Source organism: Castanea sativa, chromosome 3, assembly GCF_040712315.1.
Source record: "Castanea sativa cultivar Marrone di Chiusa Pesio chromosome 3, ASM4071231v1".
Lineage (NCBI taxonomy): Eukaryota > Viridiplantae > Streptophyta > Magnoliopsida > Fagales > Fagaceae > Castanea > Castanea sativa.
In genome coordinates, this window is record NC_134015.1 from 22,020,651 (window position 1) to 22,042,597 (window position 21,947).

General features: G+C 37.0%; 1 protein-coding gene across 1 annotated transcript; it reads left to right on the top strand.

The window, feature by feature from the left end:
• The first annotated feature begins 3,664 nt into the window (after positions 1–3,664).
• Positions 3,665–20,887, top strand: LOC142627346 (phosphoglucomutase, cytoplasmic). Its single transcript, XM_075801190.1, has 18 exons — positions 3,665–3,864; positions 5,002–5,083; positions 5,527–5,582; positions 12,164–12,277; positions 12,400–12,462; positions 15,232–15,351; positions 15,469–15,569; positions 15,914–15,973; positions 16,152–16,251; positions 16,349–16,506; positions 16,618–16,713; positions 18,168–18,231; positions 18,316–18,397; positions 18,503–18,678; positions 18,751–18,827; positions 19,670–19,802; positions 20,359–20,475; positions 20,556–20,887. Exons 1-18 carry the CDS (start codon positions 3,787–3,789, stop codon positions 20,625–20,627), a joined length of 1,749 nt encoding a protein of 582 aa, XP_075657305.1. The 5' UTR covers positions 3,665–3,786; the 3' UTR covers positions 20,628–20,887.
• The last annotated feature ends 1,060 nt before the right edge of the window (positions 20,888–21,947 follow it).

Sequence of the window (21,947 nt, forward strand, 5' to 3'; positions counted from 1 at the left end):
CATGTTCAAACAGATTCGCATATTCATATATTACCAATTCAACCCTTAATCAAAACATGGTAAGACACGACAAATCAATATCAAATAAATCAGTTCATATCCTAAGCATGTTTTGGATCACAGTCTGCCAAGAACAAACGTCACAAACAAAACATGTTCATCAAATCATATACCTAGTCAAGTTCTTCAATTCATATATTTAATCATATTTGATTATGTCTAAAATCATTGGTTTGCTGTTCATCCAACGGAGCCAACAACTTTCTTCAACACCTGCAAAAAAAAAAGAAAAAAAAAGGGAGAGAGATTTGGTTAGAGAAATTCTCAAAAACCCTCCGATGGAAAAGTTAGAGTTGTATTTCTTGAATGAGATTATTCAATAATCACGTAAATAGCTTGTCTTTTCTTTTAGGTCTGTGTGTTTTGCATACCTTTTCCTTGTTATGATGCTATTAACTAGGCTTTATTGCCTCTATAACGTATCCAGTTGTTTAGTCTACTCGGCTTTAATGGCCAACGGCTATTTAAACCTATTTGTGTAACGTTCTGCCGTTACTAGTGCACTTATTGCGAATATAATGTACATTGATTGTTGTTTGGACAGTGTATTTTTCTGGTTCATCAATATTCATCATTTTATATATCTAATCACTCAACTATTCATCCAAAACAAAACAAAAAATGTGAATTAAACAAATCGATCAACGACAAAACCTACACATGCTAAATATTCTCAAAAACAACAAAAGAAGTAAAAACTATTCAAACTAATGAAGAGCCATGGAGAAAGCCTTGCTTGAAGATCATAGATTTGAGTATTTAACCGACCCCTCAGAGCCTACACAATAAGATCAAGTGAGATTTCAAAGGGATTAAAGAACCCAACAATTCTTTCGATAGTCACAACTCAAATAACAAAATATTCTAATAAAGCTTTTGAAAACGATTTGGAAAAAAAATTCCTTTATGAAAATAATTCCTAGAGAGAGATGTTACAGATTATAAACATGGTTATGCACATATCTTTTCTTAAGAAAATAGGTTTTCATGAAGAACACAACAAAATACTTTCTTTCTACAAAACAATCTCATAAAGGTTTTGAAAGAGACTTGGATTTGATGATTGAAAGTAGTTTCTGCCTAATCTACTAGAAAGAGGTTTTAAGAACTTAGAAAAACATGTTAGCTCTGTGCGTGTAGAAGATTCAAGGTGAAAAAGTGTTCTTGGATGCATTTTGGTGAAAAAGAGTCTCTCTCTTGCTAGGGTTTAAAATTGGGGGCATAAGGTTGTATTTATATGCTCAAACTAGGGTTTTCAGGGGTTTTTAGAGACTTTTGGATATTCCCAAGGGTCTAGGAGCCGGCCTTCAACAAAGAATGATGTTTTGGGCCCTTAAAATTGAAATTCTGAAGGTTTGGGAGCATGCCTGCATACGCAGCCTTGAGGCTACGTATTCATTCTTAACCCATGCATACGCATGCTTCCCGAAAACTCTAATTTTGACTGCACTGTTGGTCCAACTTCAAACGCCTATAACTCACTCATTTTAAATCCAAATTATTTATGTTCAAATAGAATCCCAAGATGTCTAATTTCTAATGAAACAAATCCACTCAAACATTCTTTGTGGCTCAAAAGTTTTGATCAAAATAGTGAGCAAAAGTCATTTTCCAACATCATTTTCAAATTGATTTAGAGCACTTTTGAGTTGTAATTACTTTTGAACTATCAAAATAACTTTGATAACCCTTTATTGACATATCAAGCTCATTATTGGGGCTGGAGAATAAATGTTATTAACCAATATAAAATGAGGTGTCTACAATGGGGAATAAACAATTCTCCCTAAGCATTGGTGGAAAATTCCATAAAAATAGGATATGAGGACAAAATAGGGAACCAAATCTAAAAATAGCTCACATTAGATGACCTATCTCTTCCCTATTTTGAGGTTTTGCTATGGTTGTTCCCTATATTTAGGGAACATTATTCATTTCCTATTTAATTTGTTTATTGTTTTATGTGTCTTGATAATTGCAAATTTGCAATAAAGGAAAATGAGTGTTTCAAAAAGTGGGAGAGAAATAAAAAAATGAATGAGTAAATAATATTTGAATGAAGTAGTGTTTATGACAGAAATCTAATGTGGGTGAAAATAAAAAATGGTTAGTTAAAATAGGAAAAGTATTTTGAACTTGACTTGTTTGTTAAATAAGCGAACATAAACAATTTTTTTAAAAAAATAAAATTATATAGCAGCGCTATTTTATAAATGGCTTGGTTCATTTATAATTCTATGCATGGTCAATTGGTAAGCTTTAAAAAAAAAATTGGGTAAATGAGGATTTCTTGTACAAGAGTATGAAAAATTTGCACAAAAAATTACCATGTCTGCCAATCAAAAGATAATAAAATGGATAACATGCTCGAGTGATGCTTATGTGTTATGAAATGAGGAACTTAATCATAGTCTTATTTTGCCCTACTTTTGCAAGAGCATTAACACATCTAGAGGTGTCCAGACCCAACTAGAGCTCGAAAACCTGACCAAACCACCCAACATTGACTCAATTTTAGCTCAAACTAAAGCTCTAGTCGGTCGGCGGCAGTATTCGATTCCAAGAACCTACGTCGGTGGGTTGAGTGGCGGGTTTCCTTCTCCAAAACTTGAGCTACCTGACCCGACCAATGCTATATAAAAAATCGGGCCAAATTTGACAAGATTAAGCTAGATCTGGCGAGATTTGAACTAGATCTGGCGAGATCTGAACTAGATTTGGTGAGATCTCGACTAGACCTGATGGGATTTAGCTAGCTCCAGCCTAATCCCAGCAAATTTCAGCGAAAATTTGCATATCTTGGTGACTTTTTTGCAGTTCTTGGCAACGTTCTGCAGATTCTAACGAACTTCACCATTGACCGAACCGACCGACCACCACTTGAACCCGAAAACTGACTTGATTGATTAATGTCGGTGGTCGGTTTCGGGTCCTCCACCTTCCACCCAACACCAGCAAGTCGGGTCCAAAACTGAATCGGTTTGACCCGTGGATAGGCCTAAACACATTAATTGGTTTAGAAGGAAAAATGATGTGATTCACAATGGCAGATCTGGCTCATGTAACTTATGTACTAGAAAACAGTTAAGTGTGTCATCAATTGGTTTCTCAAAAAAGAAAAAAAGAAAAAGAAATAATGTGTCATTTTTCATTTTTGGTATCAACTTAAATAGAGACCATTAATATTTTAAGATTAATGTTAAGTAGCCCACCTGCAAGTCCCCACGAGAATGAGGTAGTACCAGCAAGCAAATACCAACTATACATTTTATTACATTTTTTTAACAAACATTATAAATTAATTTAATCACAAAAAATAAAATGCTTAATTACATTGCATTTTTCTTAAAAAAAAAAAAAAATACTCCAATACTTTAAAATTATTTATTACCATTTATCATGTCAAATTAGGAGGCAGCTTCAGGCCAGTTCCCGTGAGAAGCGCTCTGATACAGTTCCATATTAACCGCCGTTATAAATTGTCCAAAATTAAAAAAAAAAAAAAAATAAAGAAAGAAAAGGGTCAATTGCTCGCTCCAGTACTCATCGCAAAAACGTAATCCCCAATATTCGGTTCGTAACTCACTAGCTCACTCTCACCCAAGAATAGTTTATTTTTGGCCAACTTTTCTTTTCCTCTATATCATTTCTCATATATTTATATAAACTTCCATTTCTATCTCCACCTTCAGTCCTCACCTCTCAGCGTCTCTCTTTCTCTCAGCCATGGTGTTCAAGGTTTCTCGCGTCGAGACCAAGCCAATCGATGGCCAAAAGCCTGGTACCTCTGGTCTCCGCAAGAAGGTTCAATTTCCCTTTCTTTCTTTCTTTCTATTCAGTTCAATTCGATTCGATTCTTTCACTGTTGCGCTTTAATGTTCGTTGCTTTTTTATTTGATCTATTGCGTTTCACCGAATCAATCAGTTTTTCGAAATTAAACCATGCAAACCCGATCTCTATATGATCAAATTGATCAATTTACATGCGGCATCTGATTTTTTCATTCGGATTCTCATCGAATCAGATCTTAGTGCACTGCTTCTTTGGATCAGTGAGGCTTACCAGTCTCATATTTGAAATCAATTTGAATTCTCGGCCTTTTCTTATACTGACGGTGTTGATGAATGAATATTGATTTCTCTATTTCGCTTTGGATTCAAGAACTATTAGTTTATCAATTGCTGAGTTACTATGCGTTTGTTGATATATTTGTTAATTTATATTGTTTGTTGTTTAATTGTGTGGAAACTGCTGGGGCACTTTTTTTTGTCTTTGTTTGTAGTATTTGGATCTAATGCGTATTAGTTTAATAATTAATTTGCTTCAGATCTAGCTTTTTCAATTTTTAATTATCAGAGGTTTGAATATTGAGTAATGAAGAAACACGTTGTCTCAAGTAGCTCTGGTAACTGTGATTGTGTATTATTAACATTGTCCAATTGCTGATCTTTGATTTGTAGATCCCATATTTTCCCTTTTAAATGAAGAGGAATGAAGAGGAATGCTATGTTCACAATATTTTCACAACAAATTTTATGTGGCAGGTTGTTATTGATTGTTATAGGTGGGCAAAAAAGTATTAAGTCGTGGATTTAAATTAGAACGAGTAACAACTTTTTATCTATGATTTGTTGTGAAAATGTTGTGGACGTAGCACTTCTCTTAAATTAATATTGAGCTCAACGGTCATTGAAAAATAAAAAAACTTTGATAAATTCAAAATACAGGATGTGTATGGAATCATTGCACATTCAAAACCCGTTATGAATTTTTAAAGAAAACCAAATTGATTTGTGTTTTTTTTAAGCAATATCGTTTTTGATGAACACCATGTGATGAGAGATTTTATGTTGGAAAATGTTTGTTTATTTTGCAAGAGTTCACTATGATTTTATTTTGTTTATTTAACTGAAAGTATTACTAATGCCGTACCTTTTCAGGTGAAAGTTTTCATACAACCTCATTACTTGCACAATTTTGTTCAATCAACATTCAATGCCCTTACTCCAGAAAAAGTCAGAGGTAAGGGTTGGTTCTGTTATGGAATGGATTATGTGTATGATTAGTGAAACGGTTCTTTTGCAAGTGGGAATTATTAAAAGATATTTTTCTTTTGTCAGTCGCAATGGGACTTTTATACCTCATTATGCATCAAGAGTTTGAAAATATTCCGGCAATGAGAGGGTTTTAACTTTTAAGGCCTATTTTTGAGGTTAGCCTTAAGCAAAGGCATCAAGAATATAATAAATAAATAAATAAATAAATGAGTGAAAAGTATTTTAAAGCACACCTTGAGACTTAAGCAGCCCCTTTGGTATTAGACTCTCACAGGACATCCACCCTGCACAATGAGTGCAACTTGATATTAGAAGATTCCACGTACCTCATACAACACAGTTCTACAACTAAGATACGGTTCTTTCATTTGGTTAAAATCTACTTATGTTCTACTATCAATCATGTAGGTGCTACACTTGTTGTATCTGGTGATGGCCGCTACTACTCAAAAGATGCTATTCAGGTACATTCTAATCCATTTTTATTCTAAATGAACTTTGTATATATGAAAAGTTTCATTCACAGACGCACAAATATGGAAGACAGAAGATGTCCAATGTTCAAATATTTTACTAATTAGAAGATGAGAATTTTTTTTTTTTGATAGGTAATCAAAGAACTATTATTAATGAGAAAAAAAGAAAATTACAAATTGTTCATGACGATGAACGACAAGAAACAGAAAAAACAAACATCAGAACAAAAGAGAGGGAAATCAGAAAGATAATCTTAGGGAAAACATAAACTCTAAAAGAGACGAAGAATCAGTAAATCCCCAACAACGAGACCATTCAAAAAGACTGTGTTAGCACAAAACTTTTAACTCATCCAATGTCTTCTCCATGTTCTCAAATGAGCGACGATTTCAGTCCAACCAAACAATCCACATTAAGCACCCGGGAATCAAATTCCAAATATTTGAGTTATGCTTCACAAGCCACTGATGCCAATAAGATAACAAACCTGCCACCGATCTTGGCATAACCCAATGAATACCAAAAGCCTGAAGCATGAAGGTCCATAAGGTATGTGTAACAGGACAATGAAGTAGAAGATGGTCTACTGACTCCCCATCACAACAACACATACAACACCGATTTATCAAAGGGCGAACTCTAAGCATGAGATTATCCAATGTGAGAATCCGATCATGAGCAATTTTCCACAAGAAGAAAGCCACTTGTTTAGGAATCTTTGGTTTTCAAACACCCTTCCAAGGAAACAAAGAATTCGGAGTACCCTGAAATGCTTGGTAGTAAGATCGGGTGTCAAACTTACCATCACCTTTGAGCCGCTAATAGAGAGTATCCCTCCTATCACCCTGAGGAATACGAGGTTGGATAAACTGAAGTAGAGAATAAAATACAGCTCGTTCCCAATCTTCAAAAGCTCTATAAAACCTTAAATCCCACACCCTAAAAGTACCTCCTTCCGGAATCCACAAAACCTCAAAGATGCAAGCATCTTTGGCAGCTGAACACACATAGAGTTCAGGATAGAGATCTTTCAGGGTGTTATCCCCAATCCACCTATCATGCCAGAAGCGGATACGAGTGCCTTCACCCGCTACAAAAGACATGCTTAGAGAAACTCTCTCACCCTTTATGAATGCTTCTCTAAAGGCCACATCCATGAGTTCTCCTGCACACTTTCGTACACCACCCCCCTTGACCCTCACCATATTTTGTGGAGATAACTCTCCACCAAAGATGGGTAACTTCATGCCCATAACGCCACAACCATTTCCCTAATAAAGCTTGATTAAATGACGCCACACTTCTTATCCCCAAACCACCCAATTCAACGGGTAAACACATCTTTTCCCAAGCCACCAAAAGATATTTGAAACTTTCCTCAGAAGACCCTCAAAGAAAATTCCTCTGAATACTTTCCATTCTAGCAGCCACAGCTTTAGGAATAGTGAAGAGAGATAAAAAATACCTTGGGAGACTTGAGAGAGTACTCCTTAGTAGTGTGAGCCTACCACCCTTAGATAAATAGAGATGCTTCCACCCTGATAGTTTCTTCTCTATCTTCTCCAAAATAGGATTCCAAATTGAAGCTGTCTTAAAAGTTCCCAACGGCATCCCCAAATATTTCATAGGCAAACTCCCCACTCTACATTGAATAATTCTAGCCAATGCAACTAGATTATTCACCTCCCCAATAGGGACAATCTCGCTTTTCCCAACATTAACCTTCAAACCCGTAAAAGCCTGAAAATAAGACAATGCCAACCTTATGGACAACAATTGTTCCCTAGAGGCATCACAAAATAAGATAGTGTCGCCTGCAAACAACAAATGGGAAATCTGCACACCAACAGAATTCACTGCTCCCACATGAAAACCTTGAATAAGGTTATTCTCCTGTGTCTTCTTCAAAATTCTGCTTAAAACCTTCATTATCAAGAGAAACAAAAGCGGGGATAATAAGTCTCCTTGTCTCAACCCGCGAGAGCTTCCAAAAAAACCTTCAGGGGATCCATTTACCGGGACTGAAAAATGGATAGAAGTAACACAAGCCTTAATCCACCCCTTCCATTTCAACCCAAAACCCATCCGGTCCAATAGATAAAACAAGGCCTCTTAGTTAACATGGTCATAAGCTTTTTCAATATCAAGCTTGCAAACCACACCTGATAACCGGCTCTTCGACCTACTATCCAAACACTCATTTGCAATGAGCACTGAATCCCGAATCTGCCTTCCACCAACAAAAGAATTTTGAGTCTCAAAGATGAGATTATCCAAAACTGCCCTCAACTTGTTAGCCAACACCTTGGACAACAACTTGTACACACTGCCCACCAAACTGATAGGGCGGAAATCCTTAATGTTTACAACATTACACTTCTTAGGAATTAAAGTGAGAAACGAAGCATTCATAGACCGTTCAAACACAAAGTGCTGATGAAAATAATCAAAAAAATCCATGACATTCTTTTCCACAACACTAACATTTTTGAAAGAAAGCCAAGGTGAAACCATCAGGACCAGGGGCTTTATCACCCTCCATCTCCCTTAAGACCTGGATGACTTCCTCCTTCGTGAACTCCTCTAAGGACAACCTCTCCTCTTCAATACATGCAAAATCTAATCCATCCATAGTAGGATGCCCCAATTCAGTTTCCTCATACAAACCCTGATAGAAGAGAACTAACTGAGAACGCAGATCCGACTCATCCTCATAAAGAACACCATCCACCTCAATCCTCTTAATATGATTAGCTTTTCTATGAGAGTTTGCTAATCTATGAAAGAAACGAGTATTATTATCTCCCTCCTTCACATACAAAGCCCGAGATTTTCGTCTCTAGGAAATTTCGTCAAGAGAAGCCAACTGTTCTATGTCACCTTTGAGTTGAATACGACGAAGCTGTTCCTCATTTGAAAGCCCTAGCAACTCCTCTCTCGCATCTAAACCCATCAGATCAGTCTGCAAATTTTTCTTTCTAAAAGCCAAGTCACCAAACTCCTCCCTCTTCCACTTTTTTAAATTTGCTTTCAAAGCCTTCAATTTTTGAGCCAAAATAAAACCTAGTAAGCCCACAAAATTGTACCCATTCCACCACTATTGAACTCTATCAACAAAGCCCTCAACTTTCAACCACATATTTTCAAATTTGAAGGCACTTCGACCACGTTGGACAACACCAGCTTCCAACAAAAGTGGGCAGTGGTCTGAAATAACACGGGAAGCACCCTTTGGGATACATTCTCAAACTGTTCTTCCCAATCTAGAGAAACCAAAGCCCTGTCAATTCTTGACATAGGGGGAAGGTCAGAATCTCTAAACCAAGTGAAGAAAGCCCCTTCTAAAGGTAAATCAACTAAAGAATTACTCTCTATAAAGTCCGAAAATGCAAACATAGCCGGGCTAAACGACTCATAGCCAAGCCTTTCACTTGGGTACCTAATGACATTGAAATCACCTACTAAGCCCCAAGCCATGGGCCATCTGGCACGCACTTGAGACAACTCCTCCCACATAGTAGCCCGTTGTCCATCATCATAGGGGCCATACACACTTGTATAAGTCCAAACAAAGTCATCCACCACTCCTCTCAATAAGACATTGACAGAAAACTGTCCAGCAATAACATCTAATTTTTCAAAAACCCTCTTATCCCAAATCAGCAAGACTCCTCCCGAAGTCTGCACAGCGTCCAAAATAGCCTAATTAGTGAAAGGGCTCCCCCATAGACTCTGAACAAAAGCTACATTAGTAGAAGATATTTTCGTTTCTTGAAAACATACAATATCACACTTCCAATCTTTAAGAAGATTCTTACAAACCTCTCTCTTCCGGTGATTGTTAAGCCCCTTTACATTCCAAGAAATTTGTCGTAGAGTCATTTACAATTACCAACAACCCCCACAACAGTCGAAGAAACTCTGCTCCTACTCCTAGAAGAGACACCATCGTAATTAACATTAGAGATAAGCCCTTTGAGTTTTTGAGACCTTGTGACCCTGAATTTGCAGGTCGCTTGGGCACCCCATCATCAATCACCTTGAGACACTCCTGTTCCAAAAGGTGAAACACAGCCAAACATTGAGCTTTGTGTTTCACGATAGGGAAACCCACCATGGTGCAGAAACTATTCATCAACTGGGACACCCACTTTGAAGGTGGCCATGACTCCGTCACCTGAGTTCCTTCTATAGAGTCCTGAACCAGCACTAACTTTCTGAGTTCATTGGGTTCCCACCGAGACAGAGGGTCACATTCTGACACAAAAATCTTCCTCTCCACGACCACAGCTATGGCCAAACACTTGATTGCTTCTCTGTTCTTCTTCATGATCTTCCCCTTCCACAAACTCATCTTCAACCCCAATTCCCAGGATTGAGAGAATAGAAAATCGATTTTGAACCACCCAAGGATTCTGGCCAAGGATTGGTGACACTACGTTTCGAATCGGAGCCTCAATCTCCGTCGTCGTCGAGCTAACCACCATATCGCCAGTGGACCCAAGGTCTCGAATGCCTAGTCCAAGGGTTACCTTGGCATCGGAGACTGAGCCCATAGAAGAAACAACCTTAACGGAGACAAGAACCTCCATGGCGGAGCTCCTCCTTGACGCTGAGGCTTTTTTGGTCTCTGGGTCTCCTAACACACTCGTCGGGTTGGAGATGAGAAGCTTTGAAGCTTGATTGGAGTTGGATATCCGCGGTATACCTGCTATCGAAGCCTCAGGCATCACCGTTGACTCCATTGGTGGCTTTGATCTCTCGCCCACCACACTCACACTCTGATTACAAAGCTCACTCACGCCCAAGCCAAGAGGATAAGAGACCTCCCCTTGGGCCTTATCTCTTAGGTTAGCTACATGGGCTTTTTCATGCCTAGATACAAGATTTAACATAACAGGCCCACTATTATTGGACTTGTGAGGAGTATATGGGTTCAACCAAGTTGCCACACGTTTTCCCCCAACTAATTTAGACACCCTCAGCGCCAATTTTGCAGAAGTCAACTCAAACTCAAACTTAAACTCACGCGTGGGTTTGCCATTTATAGAAGAAACTGCAACCACAGTATCACCCTTCAACACGTTATGTCCCGAATTAGCTCTAGAATTTCAAATTTCCTTAATTTTCGCTGAGTACCGATTTTGACAGATTTCTTCCCATTTTGTCCACCACCATCCAACGGACCACCACCAACAGCTTCATCAGAGGTCCTCCCTTCCACCCAAACAGTGTTTGAACCTGATAGGAAACTATCTAATTCTTTTGTAAACAAGCACCACCCAGACCGGTTTGAGCTTGCAGGTACCATAACCCAACCACGACGAGCTCCACCATAATACATAGCTATCTCCACAAAAATACCAGCCTTATTTGACCTTCCTTGGAATTCGAAAAACTTATTATTAACTCTATATCGTTTGCACAAGTAGTCATTTCCTGGAACCCAATCACGAATATCGGCAAAACATGAGAGAATCCATTCCAATCCCTTACGACCCATCCACACAGAACTTTTAATATTCCGGCGACATTCGTGAATAGCATATGAGAACTTTCTTTGGTTCTTTGATCCTAAAGAGCAAACAAGGTTATATAGCATGGTCTGATGAAAAAACTAAGAATCATTCTTCTATGGAACTAAAAGTTGTTTAGATTTGAATGTGCGGTCAGCTTATCATTTAGTGGTATAAAGGTTCAAAATCTTATATGCTCCTGTCCACAAAAGATTTTTACTAATGTTGAATTATTTATAGTAGGTGTACAATCATGGAAAAAATTTCTTGCTTATGACTATGCTTCTTTGTTTGTGTTTTCTAGTAAATTCTTCTGGTTACTTGCTTCTCTGGATGTGAACTTTGGTTTATCTAGTTCATCTTTTATTGCGCACTGAATTGGAATTTGTTAGTCAGTGGTGGACTTAGCTTAGTTGAGGCATCTTCTGCATTAATTTATTGCAGATTGAAAACAATTTGTTCAGATATGGCATTATGCCTATGAGCTCTAGCTCAAATGGCCCTTCCTCCTTCCATAATAATGGGATGGAGGGTGAGGTTATGGGTTTAGAACCCACTAGGTACATGTGTCACCAATTTTAAATAAAATTTGTTCAGATATGGCATTATATGTTTGTATTTATGTCATATATTCTCTCTTTTTAGGAGGATATGGCTATTGTTGTTGATTCAATCATATAGGATTTAACCATTACATTGCTTTGCTGCAACCTAAATGAAGCCCCATGATCTAAATTGGCTAAACCATGACCAAGAGGTTGAATGTATTGCATGTGTTGTCCTTCAGTACGGGCTGAATGTTTTGCTCCTGGGATTGGGCTTGGTTGGGTCTGCAGCTTGTCACAATGCCTCTGAACTGTCCCAAATTACATGATTGTTGGACTCCCCGTTCTTTTCTTTCAGGGTCATCATTTCTTTCTAGTTATGATATGATTTGCTTACATCTTGTGTTTGTTGCTTAATGATACTGTCTCATTACTTTTTTTTTTTGGGATTCTGGGGGAAGGTCAGATTTGAGTATCTACTTCTAATCTGTTTTGTTAAATGCGCAGATCATTACTAAGATGTCTGCAGCAAATGGAGTAAGACGTGTTTGGGTTGGTCAAAATGGATTGCTTTCTACTCCTGCTGTATCGGCAGTTATACGTGAAAGAGTTGGAGTAGATGTAAGTTGGACTGCTTTAACACTGACATCTTCCTTTTTCTCACCTCAAAATTATTTGGGAAACTGCTTATAATAATTTGAAAATAATAATTGTAAATTTACAGTTGTAACCTTTGATAACAGGGATCCAGGGCATCAGGAGCTTTTATATTGACAGCAAGTCACAATCCAGGTGGTCCACATGAGGTAGGCCTAATTGCTCATATCCTGAATATTTTGGTTTATGGCTAAGATTGATGATTATTACCTTGCTGTCTGTCTTTTTGTTTTGCATTAAGAAAAAGTGCTGTGAATCTGACTGCTTGAGGGCCGGATAGCTAAAATTATCATATAATAATTAGCATAGGCTCTCTTTCCTATTGGGGTAGAGAAAATCTTAGTTTTCAAGTGTGAGTGGAAAAGAAGATACAAATAAGAATATAATTATGAAAGTAATGGGCTGTTTTTATAGTGAGCCCTCTCCCAATCTGAACACTTTGGGAGGTAAATGGAAGGCTGGTGAAGAAGGAAAGAATATTGAGTAAGGAGATGCTCCATCAAGAATAGTGGAAGCCATTCTGTTTTTTGATAGGTAATCAAAGAAGTAATATTAATAATGAAAAATAGTACAGGATGTTCATGATGATGAACAGAAAGATACAAAGAAAGAAAAACTAAGGGAAGGAAAATCTAAGGGAAAACATAAACTCTGAAAGAGACGAAAAATCAGTAAAACCCCAACAACGAGACCACTCAAAAAGGCTACGCTGACATAACACCTTTAACTCATCCAATGTCTTCTCCATGTTCTCAAAGGAGCGACGATTCCGTTCCAGCCAAACAATCCACATTAAACACCCTGGAATCAAATTCCAAATATTCGAGTTATGCTTCCCTAACCACTGATGCCAACAAGGTACCAACCCCGTCACTGATCTTGGCATAACCCAGTGGATACCAAAAGCCTGAAGCATAAGAGACCATAAGGTATGAGAAACAGTACAATGAAGAAGAAGGTGGTCAACCGACTCCCCATCACAACAACACATCCAACACCGATTTGCCAAAGGGCGACGACCCCTAATCATGAGATTATCCAATGTGAGAATCCGACCGTGAGCAGCTATCCACAAGAAGAAAGCTACTCGCTTAGGAACCTTAGGTTTCCAGACACCCTTCCAAGGAAACACAAAATTCGAGGAACCCCGAATTGCTTAGTAATAGGAGCGGGTGTCAAACTTACCATTGCCTTTGAGCCGCCAACAAAGAATATCCCTCCTATCCCCCCGAGGAATATGAGGTTGGATAAAATGAAGAAGAGAAAAAGAAGCAGCAAGCTCCCAATCTTCAAAGGCTCTAAAAAACCTTAAATTCCACACTCTAGTAGAACCTCCTTCCGGAAGCCACACTCTGCATGAGGTAGCATGCAGTCAGTATTGCATTGCTCTAGAAATGTTTGGGTAGGTTCATATGAAACAAGATGGTGCAAGCAACATCACAGAGGTGTCTATTTTTGCGCCTAGTGTCACCATTCTGTTGTGGCATGCAAGGACAAGTGATTTGATGTACAATGCCTTTGTTGGATAAATAAGAAGCAAAGGATGCTTTAGAGCTTACTCTTTTTGGCATTGCCGAATTGCAACACTTGGATTTTTTGGCGAAATTGAGTTTTGATCTCTTTGTGAAAAAGTTGAGAAATGGACATTAACTTAGAACAATTTTTCATTAAGAATAACTAAGTTATTCAGGACTAGTCAACAACAAAGGTAACAAGTACTGAAATTTAGTGGATGCAACATGAAAGGGATTCCATACATCAGAGTGTACTGATTCAAATGGATTAGAGCATCGACCAACCAACCTAGATGGGAAAGACACACAATTATGTTTGCTGATCTGACACACTTCATAAGACAAAAAAGATACAGGATCAATACTCTTAACTTGATGCTTCAAAGTGGATAGAGATGGGGTAACCTAGCCCACATCCTCTGCAAGTGATACGGCTAGCTCTAAATACTGCTGTTGCCTCAGCTGTCTCTAGAAGGATAGCATTCTCTTTCTTTCTAACATCTAGTTCCCCTTGCCTGTCTGAGAGAAACTTTTTATTTAAAAGCGTAACTGTTAGCTTGACTATTTTCAAATTTGTGAGTGCACTTCCACCGTTAATGAATCAATTTCTTGGTTGTGAATCTGCATTGAGAACAAGTTCTCTGTTACTTTCCTACTGGCCTCAGTTTGATCTTTTCAATTTCTCTGTTAATTTCCATCCTCTCTTGCTCCCCCACTCCAATTTCACTTATTCATGTACTGTCAGCATTTGCGCCAGATTGGACTTTGCACATTACAGTTATCATCATTGTTCATTTGTTCTTTTTAGATTATGCACCATATAGCTGAAATCAGACTTATGGATTAAAAGCCTGAATTATCTCTGGGCTATAATTTTATATAAAATCATTATTTTTGCTTACTATCATCCCTGAGAGTCTCAATTTCTCCACCTGTTATATATGATGTTTCCAGACCATTAGAATGTGTGTCTCCATTGTTGGATACAATTCATTGTCACTCATGTTATTCTTACCACTATGTGGGATACCAACCATCATAATCCTAAGATTTCATGGGGTAAGTTAGTAATTGAAAAAAAAAAAAAAAATCTTCATCAAAAAGATTTCAGTAAGTTATGGTATTATCTGCCTCTGGAATTGCTTATTCCTAGACACTTTAGAAGAGAATTGCTTATGATTTGTGGAACTGGGCTAGGTACCAAATAATATGTATTTAAAAAAACTTAGATGCATCAAAAACATATTTATTGGAAGGGCAACTTGTGAAGTATAGAATGTCAAATTAGAATAAGAATTTATTTTCTAATATGGCAATTGAGCAGTTGAAAATGCCTTTTTTGTTAGATATATTGCTTAGGAAACTTTAATAAAGTCTTTTCTTCCCCTTGTTTTATGATTGCAGGATTTTGGGATTAAATATAACATGGAAAATGGTGGACCTGCTCCAGAGGGAATCACTGATAAGATATATGAGAACACAAAAACAATAAAGGAGTATTTTATTGCAGAAGATCTGCCTGATGTATTACACCATAAATTTCCCTCTCTCTCTCTCTCTCTCTCCCTTTAATGTTGTTAAACTTTTGTGTGTGGTTTCATTTATCATATTGTTCTCTTACAATTCAAAATCTGCATACAGGTGGATATCTCAGCAGAAGGTGTAACCAGCTTTGCAGGGCCCGAGGGACAATTTGATGTTGAGGTTTTTGATTCAGCGAGTGATTATGTGAAATTAATGAAGTAAGCTTTCCCTACAGGATCTTCATATCTCTCCTGTTTTAGTATTAAATGGCAAAAGGGCTACGTTCACTGCAGCCTCGTTATCTGATGCTTCTTTCTCCACAAACAGTATTATGCAGTGACTCCTAAGTGGAACTATTCCTAAGGAAATTTGCTTGCATGTATCTTTTGATCAGTAGAAATTTTCTTGAATGTTGCAGGGATTTGATATATTCTGTTACTTTTATTGTTAATTTTTCTGGAAATGTTAGGGACATTATCCATGATATCTGCACAGTTTCCTCTCTCTCTCTCTCTCTCTCCCTATTAGAACATTATCCAATCCTTCTTTCTGAATTTTCCAGGTCTATTTTTGATTTTGAGTCTATCAGGAAGCTAATCTCATCTCCAAAATTCACATTTTGGTATGTATAATGCTTCTTATTTTCATATTTTGTGCAGAATATTATATTTTCTTTTGTGTGTGAATATACCTACATATACACACATTATATGCATATGTGTGTGTGTGTGTGTGTGTGTGTGTGTGTGTGTGTGAAGTTTTTGTAAATGCTATGACTTATATATGTTGTCATTTTGAAGTTATGATGCGCTACATGGGGTTGCTGGAGCTTATGCAAAACGTATTTTTGTTGAAGAACTTGGTGCGCAAGAAAGCTCATTGCTGAATTGCATTCCCAAGGTCCTGCTAAGTTTGTGAAGAATTTTCTTTCTTTATATCTTCCACCCTCCTGTGATATCCTAATATTGCTGGTTCATGGACGACTTCGTGCGAACAGGAAGATTTTGGTGGGGGCCATCCAGATCCCAATCTCACTTATGCAAAAGAGTTGGTTGCTTGCATGGGACTAGGAAAATCAAGCTCTCAGGGTGAACCCCCAGAATTTGGTGCGGCTGCTGATGGTGATGCGGACCGTAATATGATCCTTGGTAAAAGGTAGCATTTTCTTTGGACTTTTTTTGAAGACAATTTATTTATTTATTTATTATTATTATTTTTTTATCTTACTTATAACTTGCATTTACAACTCATCTCTCTCTCTCTTAGGTTCTTTGTTACCCCATCGGATTCTGTGGCCATCATTGCTGCAAATGCAGTCGAATCTATACCCTACTTCTCTGCTGGTCTAAAGGGTGTTGCCAGGTTCCATATTTTTCTGTTTAACTTCTACTGTTTCTGAGTGTAAATGCAATTAGGGGTGCTGTTTTTACCTTCTTATTTGAGCAGTACATTTGAATTGGTTGATACCATGGGGAACTTAATTAGTTACGGTTATGTTGGATGAACATAAACGAATATATTTAAATGCTAAGTGGAGATCATTTAGCATAACATCTTAGTACAAATTTGTGTGTTGATTGTCTTAAAAGCTGAAGAGTATTTGTGAAATTCTATTTGATGATGGAGATGTTTTTAATGATTAGGGTCAGGCAATTATTTTGTATGAATTAAGGTTGATAACTCTTTAAGGCTAAATTCTGCAAAATACACTGCTCATATAGAGGCCATTTATTACTTCTACTTCAACTTTCTTTTAAACTCCATACTGACTTCCAAATCTTCAAAACAATATAATAAAAAATACACCTGCCAAATGAATTATTCTTCTTTAGATACATTTTGAAACTAAATTTGCAACAATGACCATGCATATAAATTGGTTTTTGTTACACATATCTGAAGATGGAGAAAATGGTTTTCGGATGATTTGGCACAATTGGAGGGCAAAAAAAAAAAACGATTTTATTTTTATTTATATTGTATACTTTTAGGGTGGTGGGGAGAGGGGAGGGGAGGGGAGGGGAAGGGGGGGGGCGGGGGGTGTGGGTGGCCCATGGGGGTTTGGTTCTGAGGGCAAAAGAAAATACACATTATAAGAACTTTTCACGAGGATTGCTGTTTACTATGTATACTACTGTGAGGGTGTCTGTAAATTGATGATGCAATGATTTAGCTACTAAATCGATTTATCCATGTAACTTACATAGTAGATTGATATCTAGTAGTATAGAACAAATAGTTACTTATCAAAAAAGTATTGGCCAGTTATTGTTGATATTAGTTATTATCTATTAATTAATGGAAGTCGTAGATGGGTCGCTTGTGCCCTGATCTTGTTTGACGAGAACTGACAAATGATTTCTTGCTGCTCCCCCTATTTATTTGTCTCTACCATGTTGCTTTGAACGCCCTGAGTTGGTGCAGCCTTCATTGCCATAAAGCAAAGACAGTGGTACAGGCCACTAGAAAAGATGGCCGCGGTTGCTTAAAAGCTCTTTATAACTATTGGAACACCATATAATATAAGATATGGAAAGGTCTACTATACTTGAAACAAATTTCACATTAATGTATGGGCTTGAGCTACTTCTTTTTGTAATATATATGAAATGAACCCATATGAGTGCCTGCATTCTGACGCATTTTAGAGCCACAAAATACTTTTAAGGCTCCTTCTAATGACTTGAGACTTCCACCCTTGGTGTATTTCATTGATTCATGCACTGTATTCCAATGTTGATTGAAGATATCCTTTATGCTTTGTTGTTGTAATAAAATATAAAAATAATACCATCCTTTGACTTTGCCCCTTGTAGGAGCATGCCGACCTCAGCTGCCCTTGATGTTGTAGCTAAAAATTTAAATTTAAAATTTTTTGAGGTATTCTCCGGGCACATCTTAAAAAAAAATGATTATTTTCATCCCTGTGCTGATGGGTACTGATTTTGGAGGCATTTATTTCAGGTACCCACTGGCTGGAAATTCTTTGGTAATTTAATGGATGCTGGATTATGTTCAGTTTGTGGTGAAGAAAGTTTTGGAACTGGTTAGTAATTGGCATTTCCCTTTACAAAGCAAATCATTTAACATTTGGAACAGCCATAAATTCGCATATTGCTGTTGTATTATCATTTGTTTTATTTGTTGATAGGCTCAGACCATATACGTGAAAAAGATGGAATCTGGGCAGTTTTGGCTTGGCTCTCTATCCTCGCTCATAAGAATAAGGAAAATCTTGGAGGGGAAAAGCTTGTGTCTGTTGAAGACATAGTGCGCCAGCATTGGACCACTTATGGTCGCCACTATTATACTCGATATGATTATGAGGTGGGTTTTATCCCTGTTTAGCAATAGGAAATCTTGGATTGTTATCTAACTTGTTGAAATTGTTTCTTGAAGAATGTGGATGCTGGTGCAGCCAAGGAACTAATGGCATATTTGGTCAAACTGCAATCCTCCCTTCCTGAAGTTAATGAGTATGTTCTCGACTACTAAAGACCACTTTTTGTTTTTTTGTTGTTGTTGTTGTTGATAATCAGTAGTTAGGAAGGAGAGGGGGAATGTGAATCGTAGATGTTTCCATTGGAAACACCATGAGGTGCCGGGTGAGCTATAGACTATTGGCACTTTAGAAGACTACTTTATTTCTGAGATTTGACATGTTTCTTCAGTGGTTTCATTAAGTAGTGACAAACATTATTTTGCTAAAAAAGGGAATGTTGTTGTGGTCTCAGTGCTGTTATCATCTTCCAAATCATGAACTCAAACTCCTTAATTTATATTGTTGCTGCATATCAAGAACTTCGTTTACTCTAAATTGGTGTCTACCTCTAGATACTCAGTCAACTCCATTAATCTGTTAGAGAAGGTTGTAGATGCTTGTTGGGCGAACTGACTTGTTCTCAGAATCTCCTATTTACTTGCTTAATTAATTAGGTTCAGGTGACTTAATGTTTGAGGATTTTCTTGATAATGGTCTCTATCAAGGATGAAATTGTAGTTCAGAGTCATATATGAGATATTTTGAAATTGTAAATCTCGAGCTTTTTCCTCTTACAAGAGATCTTTATAGAGCTCATTTGGTTAGGCTCAGCTAAAAATTTCTCAGTTAACTGTTCAAGATTTCAGTTAAAAATGAGCTGCTAAACTCTTGTAAATAGTGAATCTGCAGCAATCATCTACAGTTAATGTGTGTACATTCATTATGTCCTTGACCTTGAATCAGGTGTTATGTTTGGAGCCACATGCCTAATATATATTTTTTCACAATAAAGGGTTCACATTTCCTTTTAAAGAATTTTGCAATTTATTCATACAGAATTGTGAAAGGAACACGCTCAGATGTGTCAAAAATTGTCAATGCTGATGAATTCGAATACAAAGATCCTGTTGATGGCTCCATCTCAAAGCACCAGGGTATTCGATATTTGTTTGAGGATGGGTCACGATTGGTAAGTTGACTTGTTTTACTTTTGTTGTTGATAATTCATCAGGGGAAGCCTTTATTATTAGGATCTAATTTATGGGAGTGCAACACAAACACAATAAGATTTATTTAACTGAACTTGACTGGTTGTAATTGTTTAGTTTTTTTGTTTTTTTCCCCGGTATTTTTAGGAGTGCATTTAACTGCTATACACAATTGGCTTTAAGGGCTATTTTTAGGAGTGCATCTAACTCTACTTTACTCCCCTCTCCCTCCCCCTCCCCCTCCCCCTCCCCCTCAATCCAAACTGGCCATAAAGAATGCAAAGAGATTGTTTTCTGAAATAGAAAATTTATTTGATCATTTCTTCTTGCAAATAAGAGTTTTATTAGAATTGCAGTTTTTTATTGGTTGATTTGCTGTTTTTTGTAGACACCCTTTGCTAGACTTTGAAAAAATTGCTGAGATCAAACTTTTGTGGACATTCAACAGAATTGGCATGATGAAGTTGCTATTACTAAGTAATTATGTTGGAGCTCAGTAGACTTATTCTACTTTTCCCTTCCTGAACACACTTGCAGGTTTTCCGTCTTTCAGGAACTGGCTCAGAAGGTGCAACCATCCGTCTATACATTGAGCAGTATGAGAAAGATCCATCAAAAACTGGCCGAGATTCTCAAGATGCACTCGCTCCTCTTGTGAGATATCCCTAACTTGTATCTGATTATCCTACATTTTATTCAATTATTTGGGCTAACCATAATGCACCCAATTTCAGGTTGAGGTTGCTTTGAAACTTTCTAAGATGCAGGAATTCACTGGCCGAACTGCCCCTACTGTTATCACATAGAGGCACACAGGGTGATAGTGCCATTGTATGTTGTTTGTTTTAATGCTGTTCCATCTACAATGGAAAACTTTGGAAGTTTGATATCAGTTGGATGCCCTACATATATCTGTATCATTTTGCAGTCTTTCGGATGGTGGATATGAGAGTATTGTCAACTAATAAGATACTTACCAATCTTTTTTTTGGATCTTCAAAAATATATGAATGTTCTATTACGTTGCTGAATGTCCTAATTGACAAGAATTAGATTTTCTGCAGAATTTGGTTAACTCTTTTTGCATGCTTTTATTTTTCTTTAATTTCTGCCTGTAAGAGAAAAAAGGTTGAGGCAGCTCGTTTGATAATATTCCTCCTGTTTTTTTCCTACACAATCATATAACTTTCTGAAAAATTATGCTTGGATATCTCTACGTTAAACCTCAATTATTCTGTTCGAGAAAGCAGTGTTAGAGCACTCACATCAGTCTTCTCAAATTCATAGATAAAATTTACCCAAAAAATCAACACATTTATTTTTTCCATTCTTAACAATGTAAAAAAACTAATTGAAATAATAAAAAACTGAATATGATCACTTCAAACACAAAAAAAAAAACCTAGATTCAAAAGCTCATAAAAAAACATAAAAATTTAACAGTTAAAACCCCTCAACTACTCGCAGTTCTTATTGCTAATTTTTTTCTTTTATTCTTCAAAAATTTTATTTTTTAGTTGAGATATAAATTTATATGTGTGAAGTTTATTTCTGGAAACTTGAATCTCGGCCTTTATTCTTTCATTGCACAAACACTTGTAATTGTGGAATGATTATCATGTCAAGGAAATGCAGTAGTTCAAATGTTGATTATGTTGATTTTGAAAGGTAGTTCAAATGTTGATTTTGAAAGAAATTTGCACAAAGTATCATGTTCATGTTGTAAAGTCAAGATTATAACAAAAAGAAGTTAAATGTTGTTATACAAAACAATCAATACTGGCTTTGAGAAATACTGAGTTGTGGGTCTCACCGACAACGAAGATAGAGAGTGGAGTGATGGGCGAAGGTGATGGGCCTGAAGGCAGAGACAAATAAAAGTCGAGGGTTCAAGATTTCAATAGTTGTGGGCTCACCACTGGTGATAAGAAGTGATTGTACAGGGATGCCGAAATTTCACTGGCGTTAGAGCCTCTCTGTTCTTTTTCACATTCCTTTTTTGGAGTGTTGGGTTAGTGCGTGAGGTGGAAGTGTGAAAATGTTGTGAGAAGATTATGCCCATTGTTTAATTGTTTGATTTGAGATATTGAGAAGTGATACGTTCACAATATTTTCGTAACATTTTT

Excerpts from the sequence above, each read along its gene's own strand:
- LOC142627346 (XM_075801190.1), top strand. The coding sequence starts at position 3,787 with ATGGTGTTCAAGGTTTCTCGCGTCGAGACCAAGCCAATCGATGGCCAA. Across the intron at positions 12,278-12,399 it reads GTGAAAGAGTTGGAGTAGAT|GGATCCAGGGCATCAGGAGC; the intron begins GTAAGTTGGACT and ends CTTTGATAACAG. Across the intron at positions 19,803-20,358 it reads TTGAGGATGGGTCACGATTG|GTTTTCCGTCTTTCAGGAAC; the intron begins GTAAGTTGACTT and ends ACACACTTGCAG.